This window comes from Buteo buteo, chromosome 24 (genome assembly GCF_964188355.1).
Source record: "Buteo buteo chromosome 24, bButBut1.hap1.1, whole genome shotgun sequence".
Lineage (NCBI taxonomy): Eukaryota > Metazoa > Chordata > Aves > Accipitriformes > Accipitridae > Buteo > Buteo buteo.
In genome coordinates, this window is record NC_134194.1 from 20988616 (window position 1) to 21001515 (window position 12900).

The following is a 12900-nucleotide window of genomic DNA, read 5'->3' on the forward strand; positions in this document are numbered from 1 at the left end:
GTGTGGCCTGCTCATCTCCCACAGATACAAAGCCGTCACGCTAAACATCTTCTCATTGGCCTCTTTCTCAAGCTAAGTTTGCTGAGGAATTACAACAGGTTCTCTTTTAGCTTCTGCTTCATTTTCCTCACACTGAAAATTCTGTCTTACTTGACTGAAGTGAGTATTTGCTGCAAAACAACACTCACAGTTTCAAATGCAAAAGAAATACCCAGATGTGGGGAAAAGGAACCACGACCTTCCAGGAAACAGAGGCCTGAAAGAAAGTGTAATTACAACTATGAAGAAACTAAGCATCGCAACGTTACAGGAGATACAGATGGATAAAGGAGGTTTCACACAGGAATTATAAGCCATTTTACCCATGCTTCATCGTTCTGCAGGCATAGGAATTGCACAAATACATTACTGCTGGAGGACGGTCATTGCCTTTCAGGACAGGGAAACCAGGATCACGGCATGAATGGCACAGGCCTTGGTAACACGCATGAAATCAAACCATTCCTCAGCCACACTGACCTACCTGTTTTCCTGGCTGAGAGCCAGCCTCCCACCCTCCTTGCTCTGCATTCACAGCCTTTAGCGGCACCACAGTCAATATTCACTATTTTGGCCATGTGGCGACCACAGGCAAAAGAGCATTTCATTCAGTGACATTGTAGGGAAACAGAAGTGTGCCAACGTCTTTGTCTTGGCAGCTGAACACCTTCAAGGTAGGGATGGAAACTGCTTCCTCAGCCCAACAACTAGAAGATGTCTTTTCATGTTATGAAGGTTCCCAGCCACAAGGAGGCCCAGCTTTAGACCTGGACAACAAGCAAGGCAAGAATGGGAAACCCACACAAGTGAAGGAATCATAGCTTAACATTTCAGGTTACATCAACTGTAGTAGGTGCACAAGAAGGGTATCTAGTTGGGGAAAAGTCCACAGGAGCTCACACCAAAGAGTAAGCCACAGTTCCTCAAAGTAATTCCTTTGCACAATAAAGAAGGGGAAATGCATGGAACCACAACTGTGGGGCTCATCTAACAACTAGGACAAACTGAACTTTTACACCATCTTTCCATCTTTTACATATTTCAAATTATACCACAGCAAACTTTTTCACCTGCCCTGTATTGGGACAGACAGAATTTTTCACTGTGCTCAAATATTACGCAACAGGAAAGCTACCTCTGCAGCTAGACACCATTGAAATAAAAGTTGCAATGCAGCTTCTCCTTACTGAGCGTGCGGATGACAACACGGACGCATGCAAAGCGATTTCTCTGCTTATCGCACTGATGTCAGATGTAGAAAATCCTGTTTTAGATTAGAAAATCCTGTTCTAAATCAAGTTAGTTAATAATTTTCAACTCCAAACAATTTTAGTAATATCTACAGAAGTTGCCAAGGTCATTCTGACCCTTTCTGTTCTTTCCAGATTGATGTTATGTCCCTCTTGGCAGGAAAACAAACCATCGACCAGGCACAGAGCGACTTAGCGGTCAACGTGAGGAGGCAATACGTCCCCATATGACCACCAAAGACAACCCAAGAGCCCTGCACATGCGGAGAAGGCTTTGATGTGTCGTGGTTATATAATCCTCTGCATCTGCATTAGATAGTCTGAATATGTATGAGGTAGGAGTAGTTTAATAAAGTATATGCAATAGATGCTGAATAAAAGAGACACACCTGATGAATCTGGCGTGCTTGGATTGGAGAAAAGTCCAGCGAGCACCCTGGCCCGAACAAAAAGCAATATATCTCCTGAGCGTGTGAGATTGGTCTATCGCACAGTGGGTAACAGATTTCCTTTTAGGACAAAAACACTACTTTGAGGAAATGTAAAATCTTCTCAAGGATATAAGCAAATGCAGCTCTGATAAAGACCCAGTTGTCAAAGTATCAGCTCAAGGACACCATCATCCTACTTCAGCTCATTGGGCAACTGGGAAGGTACATGACTCTCAAATCTGAACAGAAAGTGTACGTCTGTGCTCAATAACTGCCATTCCCAGGAAACATCATGCAACAGGAGAGCACACTGATGAACCCACAACTTGACCAGCTGGAGTCCAAGCAAGGCAATATCCCAAAATGAGACACCTTCAGACTCAGTTTCAGAACACCAACAATAAACCCTGGGAATTGACAAAACACATGCCATGTCTCCACCAGGACCTCCTCACACACAGCACCCTCTCGAGACTCTCCTCAAACCCTTCACAGGTTGCATGGTTGTCCTTGACCTTCATCATTTGCAGATAGACTTCACCCAAAGAAAAGCTGCACAGACAACTTCTCCTTACCAGGGAGAATATTTGACTTCTCAGCATGTGCATGTGACAAGCAAGAGCATTTCTTCCAGTAGTATTTTAAGGGAACACTTCTATGAAAGTCTCCCTCTCTTCACAACTGAATACATGAAAGGCACGTAGGGGATAGTCAGCCAAATGTAACACATGTGGTCTTCCACACATTCTCAGACACAAAGGACCACCTCCACATCATTACGACGAGCAAGTCAGGATGTTAAACACACACAGAAGGGAAGGGATGACAACATACTCTTCTAGATTATGGCATAACTCAGGTGTTTAGTAGGTTACAAAACCAGGGCTGGCTCCTCCCAAAGCTCCCTTTAGGGCACTTGCCATAAGTATAGAATTAAGCTGTTAGTTAGATACATCTCCACAACGTGCAAGCACACAGGAGGAACCTCCCAGGGCTCCCTATGCAGCTGGAACAACATGTCTGACTTGGGCCCAACTTACTTGGGAAGCCAAAACTTACATTGCATGGTACTACAGATGGGCACCGAACAGGGAAAGGAGCAAACCAGATCTCTTGTGTCCTTCCACAGCCCCGCACAAACACCTCCAAGACTCTCGTCTCCAAGCCGTCACAACTTGCCTGGTGTTCGTTGACCCTCATAGTTTGCAAGCACTTGCCATCAAAGGGCCAGAACCCAGACCATTTGTCCTCAACGTGCACCACTACCATGCCACGGACCTTGCCGAGATTTCGCTACATCTCCGTACAGAGGAGGAAGATACATTGCCTGCTCACTAGCCTTCTGGAGAGAAACCTCGGGGTTCTAAGAGTAAAAGAGGAGCTGTCCTGCGGGAGAGGCTGGGTCAGTGAACAGCATGTAACACATCAGCGACGTGACAAAAGCAGCAAGCCCCGCTGAGAGGAAGCTCCAGCAGGCAACAGCAGCCTCCCGCTTCTCCTGCCTCCCGCAGCAACGGTCACGCTGAGCCGCCATCCCACGCTCACCTCCCGGGAGCACGAGGCGGCAGCGCCCCGCGCGTGGCTGAGCGAAGCTTTGCCTTCCCGCTACCTCCACCTCCCGAGGCAGGAGGCAGAAGACGGGGGGGAAAGGGCGGAGAAGCAGCGGAGGGAAGCGCCGCGCCGCGCCGCGCCGCGGAGAAGGGCTGGTGGGAGGAACTCACCGGGGGAGCGGCGGGGTCCGCGCGGCGGGCGCCGGCAGGGTCCTCCCCGAGCAGCGGCGCGGGCTCGTCGGGCGGCGGCCGGGCCGGGAGCGTGTCGCAGCAGCTGCCGGCCGACAAGCGGAGCTGGCTCTTGCGCGAGTCGGCGGTGAGCGACACCTCGTGCGAGTAGGAGTGCAGGAAGGCGCGGACGCCGTCGATGCCCACGAAGTGCGAGGCCGGGACGCCGCGCAAGGCGCCGCTGCCCGCCGCCAGCAGCTGCGAGCGGCGCCAGCGCCGCAGGCGCAGCGCCAGCAGCAGCAGCAGGAAGGCGAGGAAGAGGCAGGACACGGCCGCCACGGCCACCACCAGCCACCGCGTCAGGCTGCCGGCCGGCTCGCCCGGCGCCGCCGCCGCCGCGCTGCCCAGCTCCGACAGCAGCTCGGCCACGCTCTCGGCCAGCACCACCGTCAGCGTGGCCGTGGCCGACAGCGCCGGCCGCCCGTGGTCCTTCACCACCACCACCAGGCTCTGCCGCGCCGCGTCGCGGGCCAGCGGGAAGCGCGCCGTCCGCACCTCGCCGCTGTGCAGCCCCACGCGGAACAGCCCCGGCTCCGTCGCCTTGGCCAGCTCGTACGACAGCCACGCGTTCTGCCCCGCGTCCGCGTCCACCGCCACCACCTTGGCCACCAGCGCCCCGGGCTCCGCCGAGCGCGGCGCCAGCTCCACGCCCGCCCAGCCCGCGCCCGGCGCCGGCGCCGGCGGCGGGTACAGCACCTGCGGCGCGTTGTCGTTCTCGTCCACGATCACGAGCCGCACCGACACGTTGCTGCTCAGCGCCGGCGCGCCGCCGTCCTCCGCCCGCACCCACAGCCCCACCTCGCGCACCTCCTCGTAGTCGAAGGAGCGCAGCGCGTACAGCGCGCCCGTCTCCGCCTGCACCGACACGTAGGACGACAGCGGCGCGCCCCGCACCCGCCCCTCCGACAGCCGGTACCGCACGCGCGCGTTCTGCCCCCAGTCCGCGTCCGCCGCCCGCACCGTCAGCACCAGCGCGCCCGCCGCGTTGTTCTCGGGCAGCCGGGCGCTGTAGCGCGCCTCCGCGAACACCGGCGCGTTGTCGTTCACGTCCAGCACCCGCAGCGCCAGCACCGCGCTGCTCCACAGCGCCGGCGACCCGCCGTCCGCCGCCCGCACCGTCACGTTGTACTCCGCCACCTCCTCCCGGTCCAGGTCCCTCGCCGTCACCACGCTGTAGTAGCTGCCCTGCGAGCTCCGCAGCCGGAACGGGACGCCCCCGTCCAGCGAGCACCGCACCGCGCCGTTCGCCCCCGAGTCCCGGTCCTGCACGTGCAGCAGGGCCACCACCGTGCCCGGCGGCGCGTCCTCCGAGATCGCGCTCAGCGCCGATGACACTGTCAGTTCGGGCGCGTTGTCGTTGACGTCTGTCACCGTGATCGCGACTTTGGCCGTGTCGGAAAGGCCCCCGCCGTCTTCTCCCTGCACCTCCAGTTCATGTGAGGAGATTTCCTCAAAGTCCAAATCCTCCTTAAGGGATAGGTGTCCTGTCTCAGAGTCCAGATAAAAAAGTTCCGACGAGCTTTCTGAAATTTTGTGGAAACTGTATTTCACACGCCCGTAGATGCCCTCGTCGGCGTCGGTGGCCGTGACGGTGACGAGGACGGAGCCCACGGGCACGTCCTCCGGCACACGCAGCGTGTACTCCGCCTGGCTGAACATGGGCGCGTTGTCGTTCGCGTCCAGCACCGCCACGTGGATCCGCGCCGTGCCCGTCCGCGCCGGCTCTCCGCCGTCGCTCGCCCTCAGCACCAGCTCGTGAAACGCCGCCTCCTCCCGGTCCAGCGCCTTCGCCAGCACCAGCTCGGGACGCTGCTCCCCGCCGGGACCCGCCTGCACGGCCAGCGAGAAGTGCTCGTCGCCACTCAGCTCGTAGCTCTGCAGCGAATTCGCTCCCGAGTCCGGGTCGTGGGCCTCGGCGAGGGGAAACCGCGACCCCGGGGCTGTCGTCTCGCTCATTCTCAACTCTTTTTCTGTCTCTCGGAAGCTCGGCGCGTTATCATTAATGTCCGTGATTTCCACTTCGATTTCGTAAAACTTCATTTCCCCCTCCACTATCACCTCACAGCGCAGCACGCATTTCTCCACCAGCCGGCACAGCTGCTCTCTGTCTATCCTCTCCGCCGTCACCAAATGTCCCGTCTTCCCGTGCAGAGCGAAATACTGCGTCCTACCTCTGTCTAGGATGCGGACGCCGCGTTCGCGGAGCGCCGGCAGCTCCAGCCCCAGGTCCTTGGCCACGTCGCCCACGAACGAGCCCTTCGGCATCTCCTCGGGAACCGAGTAGCGCAGCTGCCCCCACGCCGCCTCCCACGCCGCCACCAGGACGCACCACAGCAGGGCTCGCTCCCGCCGGACCCAGCGCCTCCCCGCCGCGCACATCGCCGCCGCGGCCCCGTCGGCCCCGCACCGCCGCCGCACGCTCTTCCCAGGCGCTTCCCGGTCAGGCTCCGCTTCCCGCTCGGGCTTTGCTTCCCTCTCAGGCTCCGGCCCCGGCTCGCCGCTCCCGGCCGCTGCCGCCGGCCCCTCCGCCTCGCTGCAGCACGGCTCCGCACCGCGGGGACGCTCGCAGAACCGCCCGGCCGCCGAGCCAGCCAGCGAGCGAGCGAGCCAGCCGGGCCGCAGCGGGCGGGGCTGCCGGCAGCGCTCCGGCCTTCCTCTCGCTCCTCCTCGGTCAACAGCGGCGCCCGCAGCCTCCTCCCGGCACTGCAGGCACCCAGCGCTGCCGAGCGCTGCCCGCCCTGCCTTGCCCGCGGGCAGCGGCCGGGGACGGCACCGTCGCCACGGGGACAGCGGGGCCCGTCCAGCGGTCATCTCCTGCGCTGCCTTTTCGCCAGCCCATCTCTCCTTCCACCCGCGAGGCGATCACGACCAGGAGGAAGGCAGAGGCCTCCCGCCCCCGCCGTGCTGTTCCGACCGCACGGGAAAAATCCCTTGCTAACGCCGAGACATGCCAAGTAAAATAACGCCTCTTCGTCTCACATGCACGTGATTACGAGCCTCATCCCATTAGTCCGAAGGCACAATCTCCAACACAAATTTGTGTAGCGCTCATGCCTGAATGACTGCTACAGGGAGAGCAAGAGGAAACAGGCTCTGAAATACGACCCGGGATATTCAGACACACACCCCGCCCCCTTCTTCCCCCCCTCACGTGAACCAGAGTTAGGAACCCAAGCGGCAGGAACTTTGCTTTAAAGACCTCCGTTCCTAAAGAGCACGCTTGGATTTAACTACGCCACGACCATTGACTGAGAGTAGACATTTAGAGGTTAAAGCGTGGCTGAAGCAGGCACATGTATCCACTTGGAAAGAAAGAGGACCTTTAAGCTCGCAAGGTACCCCAATGCAATATGGAGAAGAAATAGCGAAACTTTTCCAGGCAGTTCTTCAACCCAAGGAAGTTCCAGTAACACATTGTGAAGCCCATCACAGTGGGAACAGTGAAATGATAAAGGGAAATCGAAAAGCGGATCAAGTGGCAAAAGAAGCAGCTCTCAAAGACTCAACACTTGAAGGAGCCTTAATTCCAGCACCTCGTTTAGAATCATCACCTCTACAATATACTGAGAGAGAAGATCAATTGCTAGAATAATTAGATTGTTCTAAGAATGATCAGGGATGGTGGGTGACACCTTTAAAACGATTGCTACTTTCTGAAAAGATGATGGAAATTCTACTTAAAAGATTGCATCGAGAAACATATTAAGAGCAAATGCATTGGTATTGACTGCCAAAAAGCGAGATTGTAGGACCAAAACTGTAAAATCTGACAGACATAATAGTTAAGAGACGTGCTATTTGTTGTGCTAATCATCCCCAAAATTACCAAGAGGGTTAGAGCAGAAGTTGTGAAACAAGGAACAACTCCTGGGGAATACGGACAAATAGATGTTATGTCATTACCAAGGTGTACTTCATACAGATATTTCTTGATGATAGTAGATACCTTTCTTGGTTGGCCAGAGGCCTTTCCATGTCGTACCAGGAAGGCTAGAGAAATCATTAAGGCCTTATCAAAAGAAATTCTCCTTAGGTTTGATATTCCAGAAGGTCTGTCTTCTGATATAGGATCCCATTTCACTGTAGAAACTGTAGAGGGAATTTCTAGTTTGGGAGTATTAAAGGGAATTTACATGCCCCTTGGAATCCAGAGTCCAGTGGTAACGTAATCTTGTAGGAATATAAGAGAGGCAATGGAGATTAGGTGCTTGAATAAAATCCCACATGAGTTTGGATTCTCGCTGACTGGATGGCTACAGAGTTTACTACAGAACCTAATCATTTTGGTTATTACAGTGATTTTTGTTTGTATATTGTTTGGATGTCTCAAGAGTTTCATCATGAGACAGGCATCTCAACCATATGCATTAGTTAATATTTAAAATAGGGAAATTATTAGTACACACGATGTAAGGTTTAGGAACTAACTATCAGACAATGGGGCTTCATGTGTATGTCAGAAAAGGTAAAGGATTGTGGTCTGGTCAATAAACCTTGAAGAACCACCTGTAACTGCCAAGACAGAGTAAGAAGTAGGTAAGAGGTAATTCCTACAGGGGGAGATCGCAACCACTGACTCGTTGACCACCTACTGAAATGAAACCACCTACTCAAAACAAAACCATGAAGGAAGAAGGCCGAGTCTGCGCACTAATTTTGATGACAGGCGAAGAAGAAAGAACCAATCGTTAAGGGAAATAATAGTGAATATGTATCACTTAATTAGATAAACGTGGGGAGTTTTGAGACAAAGGTGTGCTGTCTTGACACAGGCACCCGTTCATGTGCATCCATGAAATTAATTTAAAAATAACTCGACTCTGTGTGGTATTGGCTTGCACGCCGCGTAAACGAACCCCGTTTGTGGGACAACAATAAGGAACACGCTGGAAATTAACTACACCGCGACCATTGGCTGTGATTAGATATTTAAAGGTCCAAGAAGGTGGGGTCAATCAACTGAGAATCTAAGCCACTTGAGCCCATACCTTAACATCTAACACGACTTTCTGTATTCGCCGTGCTTGAATGAGTGCTACAAGGAGAGCAAGAGAAAACAGGCTCTGAAATACAAAACGTGATAGTCGGACACACATCCCACACACACCCCGGAGAAGCAAGTATATCAGGGTCATGAACCCACGCTTCAGGAACTTTCCTTGAAATACTCCCCTTCATACCGCCAATTCTGTGGGTGGAGGGCGATTGCAGCCATACGACACCTTTGCGTTGCTCCCAGTTTTTCTTCTGCGCCTATTTTCCCGTCAGTCGTCAAGTCCCGACAGTATTTTAGAACGGGATGAGAGCAATGGAGTGCTTCAGTGACGACACTGAGCTAATGGCTACATCATCAAACTGTTGGAAGATCTACAGAGGCAGCTAATACCGAAACAGGAAAATTAACGGACTTGAATAGGTGATTTCCCATTAGGCCACATAAATTAAGGGTCTGCATGCTTCACAGGCATTTACACCTAAACAATTAATTCGATAACGTGAAGGAATCGGCTAGGAAGGGGCGATGACGACCAGAAAGAAATGACACGCCTCCCGTGCTTTTGTTATTTCTACCGCAGGGAAAAACGTTTTTGTTATGGTGATACAAGGTAGATATAAAGTGCTCTTAATATTCCGTGCAGAGCATTACCAGTCTTGACCGTTAGTTCCAAAGCACAATCTGCACCACCAGTTGCACAGCAATAAGCAGCAGTCGTGCTTGCACGACTTTTCCCTCACCCTTTCCACAGATCAAAAGTGTGTCACACTGGAACGCCACCAGCCATAGCACAAGGCAGCAACGAAGTTCCCCCCTCACAAGGAGTCCTCCTCAGGGACGGCCCTTCGCTCTCGACTTCGTTGCTTTTCGGCTGCACACCGGAGGCCGCTCTCAATCAGCCTCCATTTCGCCCCACTTTGTTTTTTCGGGCTTGTTTTGTTTTGTTTTTACAGCCTTACACGGTACAGACCGTGCTTACATTTAGGACTTGCTGCTCCACTCGAGAGTAACTCAGCAGCAGGCAGCGATGCACATGCCCCCTCTGTTCGGGGCTCTATCACAAAACAGAAAACAACTAGCACATAGCACAGCCTTAGCGTTGGCCCTTTCATTCGTTCGCGGAAAGAGAGCGCGTCAGCAGGCGCCCAAGCGGCCGAAGGACGAGCAAGAGCCCGCTCCCCTCGGCGCGAGGTTAGGAAAGGCTCAGAGACAAGGACTGCGCGGGCTTACAGACCTGCGGGGCCTCGGCGTCCGCGGGCGGCTCTCCCGCGCCGGCGCTGCTGGTCGGGCTCCGCTTCCCGCAGGGCTCCGCGCCGAGAAGCTCCTCCGCGGCCAGGCTGGGCAGCGGCGGCGGCAGCCAAGCGCCCTCGGCGACGGCGCGGCCCGGCGCCACGCACAGGTTGTAGGAGTAGGGCAAGGTGCCCTCGCAGAAGTCGGCCGGGAAGGCGGCGCCGGCCACGGAGAAGCGCTGCGCGCCCAGGCAGCGCAGGACGGCGGGCGGCCCGGCCCGGCGCACCCGCGCCAGCACGGCCAGCGCCACGCTCAGCAGGAAGAGGGCGGAGAGGAGCGCCAGCGCCAGCACCAGGTAGAACTGCAGCTCCGCCGGCGAGTCGGCGCCCGCCGCCCGCTCGCTCAGCTCCGGCAGCGCCTCCTGCAAGCTCTCGGCCAGCACCACGTGCAGCGTGGCCGTGGCCGACAGCGCCGGCTGCCCGTGGTCCTTCACCACGGCCACCAGCCGCTGCTTCGCCGCGTCCCTCTCCGACACGGCCCGCGCCGTCCGCACCTCGCCGCTGTGCAGCCCCACGCGGAACAGCGCCGGCTCCGGCGCCTGCACCAGCTCGTACGACAGCCACGCGTTGCGCCCCGCGTCCGCGTCCACCGCCACCACCTTGGCCACCAGGTACCCGGCCTCGGCCGACCGCGGCACCACCTCGAACGGGGCCGCGCCCGGGGCCGCCCCCGCGCCCGCCCCCGCGCCCGCCGCCGGCCACAGCACCCGCGGCGCGTTGTCGTTGCGGTCCAGCACGAAGACGCGCACCGTCGCCGTCGAGCTCCGCGCCGGCGCCCCGCCGTCCTGCGCCCGCACCGCCACCGCGAACTCGCGGCACTGCTCGTAGTCGAAGGAGCGCTGCGCGTACACCGCGCCGCTCCGCGCCTCCACCGACACGTACGGCGCCGCGCCCGCCGCGCCCGCGCTGCCGCCCGCCAGCCAGTAGCTGACGCGCCCGTTGGCGCCCGCGTCCGCGTCCCGCGCGCGCACGCGCAGCACCGGCGCGCCCGCCGCGTTGTTCTCCGCCACGTAGGCGCTGTAGGCGGCCTCCTCGAACACCGGCGCGTTGTCGTTCACGTCCGACACCTCCAGCACCAGCGCCGCGCGGCTGGAGAGCGCCGGGCTGCCCCGGTCCCTGGCCACCACCGCCACCCGGTGCTCGGCCGCCTGCTCCCGGTCCAGCGCGCTCGCCGTCACCACCTTGTACGAGCCGCCCGACGACGCCACGATCGACAGCGGCGCCTCGCCCGACAGCTCGCACGACACCTGACCGTTCTCCCCGGAGTCCCGGTCACGCACTTTCAACAGGGCCACCACCGTGCCGGCCGGCGCGTCCTCGGGCACCGGGCTCGACACCGACAACATCGTGATTTCGGGCGCGTTGTCGTTCTCGTCCGTGATGTCTATCTGCACCCTGCAGTGCGCCACCAGACCACCCCCGTCCCTCGCCTCCAGGCCGAAGCTGTATTTGCTCTTCTCCTCGAAATCGAGGGGCCCCGCCGTCCTGACCTCGCCGCTGTCGCTGTCAACACTGAACAATGCGCGGACGTCGTCCGGCACATTGCCGAAGGAGTAGGAGACCCGCCCGTTGGAGCCCGCGTCTGCATCCGTGGCCTGCACCCGCAGCGCCAGCGTCCCCGCTGGAAGGTTCTCCCGCACTCGTGCCTCGTAGGCGCTTTTACTGAACACGGGAGCGTTGTCGTTGAGGTCCGTCACGTTGACGCGAACCTGGACGGTCCCGGACCTCACGGGGTCCCCGCCATCCACCGCCGTCAGCACCAGCTGAAAGGAACTCTGCTTCTCCCGGTCCAGCGCTCTCTCCAGCACTAATTCTGGCTGCCTGCTTCCACCCGGGCTTTCCTTCACGGCCAGGGTGAAGGACGGGTTGCTGGTGAGCTGGTAAGTCAGGAGCGCGTTGCTGCCCAGGTCCGTGTCTCGGGCCATCTCCAGCGGAAAACGCGCCCCGGGAAGTGTCCATTCACCGATCTCTACGTCCAAAACAGCCTTGCTGAAGGCTGGGGCGTTGTCGTTGATGTCCAGGATGGCCACCTCGACGTGGAAAACGTTGAGCGGGTTCTGCACCAGCGCCTCGAAGCTGACGGAGCAGGACGCCGCCTCGCCGCACATCTCCTCCCGGTCCAGCCTCTCGCTCACGTAGAGGTTCCCGCTCTCCCCGCTCACGCCAAAGTACTGCTTCTCGGCGCTGAGCCGCAGCTGGCGTGCCGGCAGGTCGGCCGGGCTCAGCCCCAGGTCCCGCGCCAGCGGCCCCACCAGCGAGCCTCTGCCCAGCTCCTCGGGGATGGCGTAGCGGACCCGCTCCGGCGCCGCCCGGCAGCACAAGCCCAGCAGCAAAGCGGGCAGCAGCACTCGCCCGGCTGCTCGCCGGCCGCTCTGCCTCTGCCTCTGCCTGCCCGCCATTCTGGGCAGCGCTCGCCGCGCTCCTCCCTCCTGCCGCTGCCCTGCGTCCCTTCCAGCCACTCTCCGCAGCGAGCGCAGGGCCCGCCGGAGGCCAGCGATCTCGGCGCCGGCTCGGACGCCGCTGCTCCCCGCGCCGCGCCGCCTCTCGCCTCTGCTGCCCGTGCCGCTGCCGCTCTGGCCGGCGCCGTGCGAGCGAGCAGCCTGCGGGGGCAGGACGCTGCGGCGGCTCCGTCTGCGGCTGCGGCTCCTGCTGCGGCTCCGGCGCCGCTCCGCCTCGGCCAACAGCGGCACCCGGAGGCGCCGCGACGCCACCGCAGCCAGCTGATGGCCGCGCTCGCTCACGGTGGCCCGGGCTTGTGGCCGGTGTTTAGTGGCTGCACCCAGCTTTGGGGTCTCTCTTTTTCGAGAATCAGGAGGCTCGGAAGCACTTGCTTCATGGCACCCCGAAGCCGTTTAAGCCTGAGAGACGCTGTCGGGTACCTTTAGGTCGCCTCCTTGAGTGGCAATGAATGTCTGAAGGAAATGCTCGTTGCAGAGCAATAAATAAAGGAACTCGGCTGCTCTTCCTTAAAAGCAAGATGGAACCATAATAGCATGAAACGGTATTGTAGCTAGGGAAGCCTTCACGAGCTTTTTAGCACTCTGTCAGGTACCTTCAATTCTGCTTTCCTCACCTGGGACGAATACCGAGATGAAATTACTCTTGCTGGAGTAATCA

The 12900-nt window shown here is 58.3% G+C and overlaps 2 protein-coding genes across 2 annotated transcripts; both read right to left on the bottom strand.

Annotated features, from left to right (window-relative positions):
- Positions 1–3261: 3261 nt before the first annotated feature.
- LOC142044539 (protocadherin gamma-A2-like) lies at positions 3262–6572 on the bottom strand. Its single transcript, XM_075057128.1, has one exon. The coding sequence runs from the start codon at positions 6307–6309 to the stop codon at positions 3262–3264; it is 3048 nt and encodes a 1015-aa protein (XP_074913229.1). The 5' UTR covers positions 6310–6572.
- Positions 6573–8844: 2272 nt separating this feature from the next.
- On the bottom strand, positions 8845–12383 carry LOC142044220 (protocadherin gamma-B5-like). Its single transcript, XM_075056425.1, has one exon. The coding sequence runs from the start codon at positions 12180–12182 to the stop codon at positions 9687–9689; it is 2496 nt and encodes an 831-aa protein (XP_074912526.1). The 5' UTR covers positions 12183–12383; the 3' UTR covers positions 8845–9686.
- Positions 12384–12900: the final 517 nt, after the last annotated feature.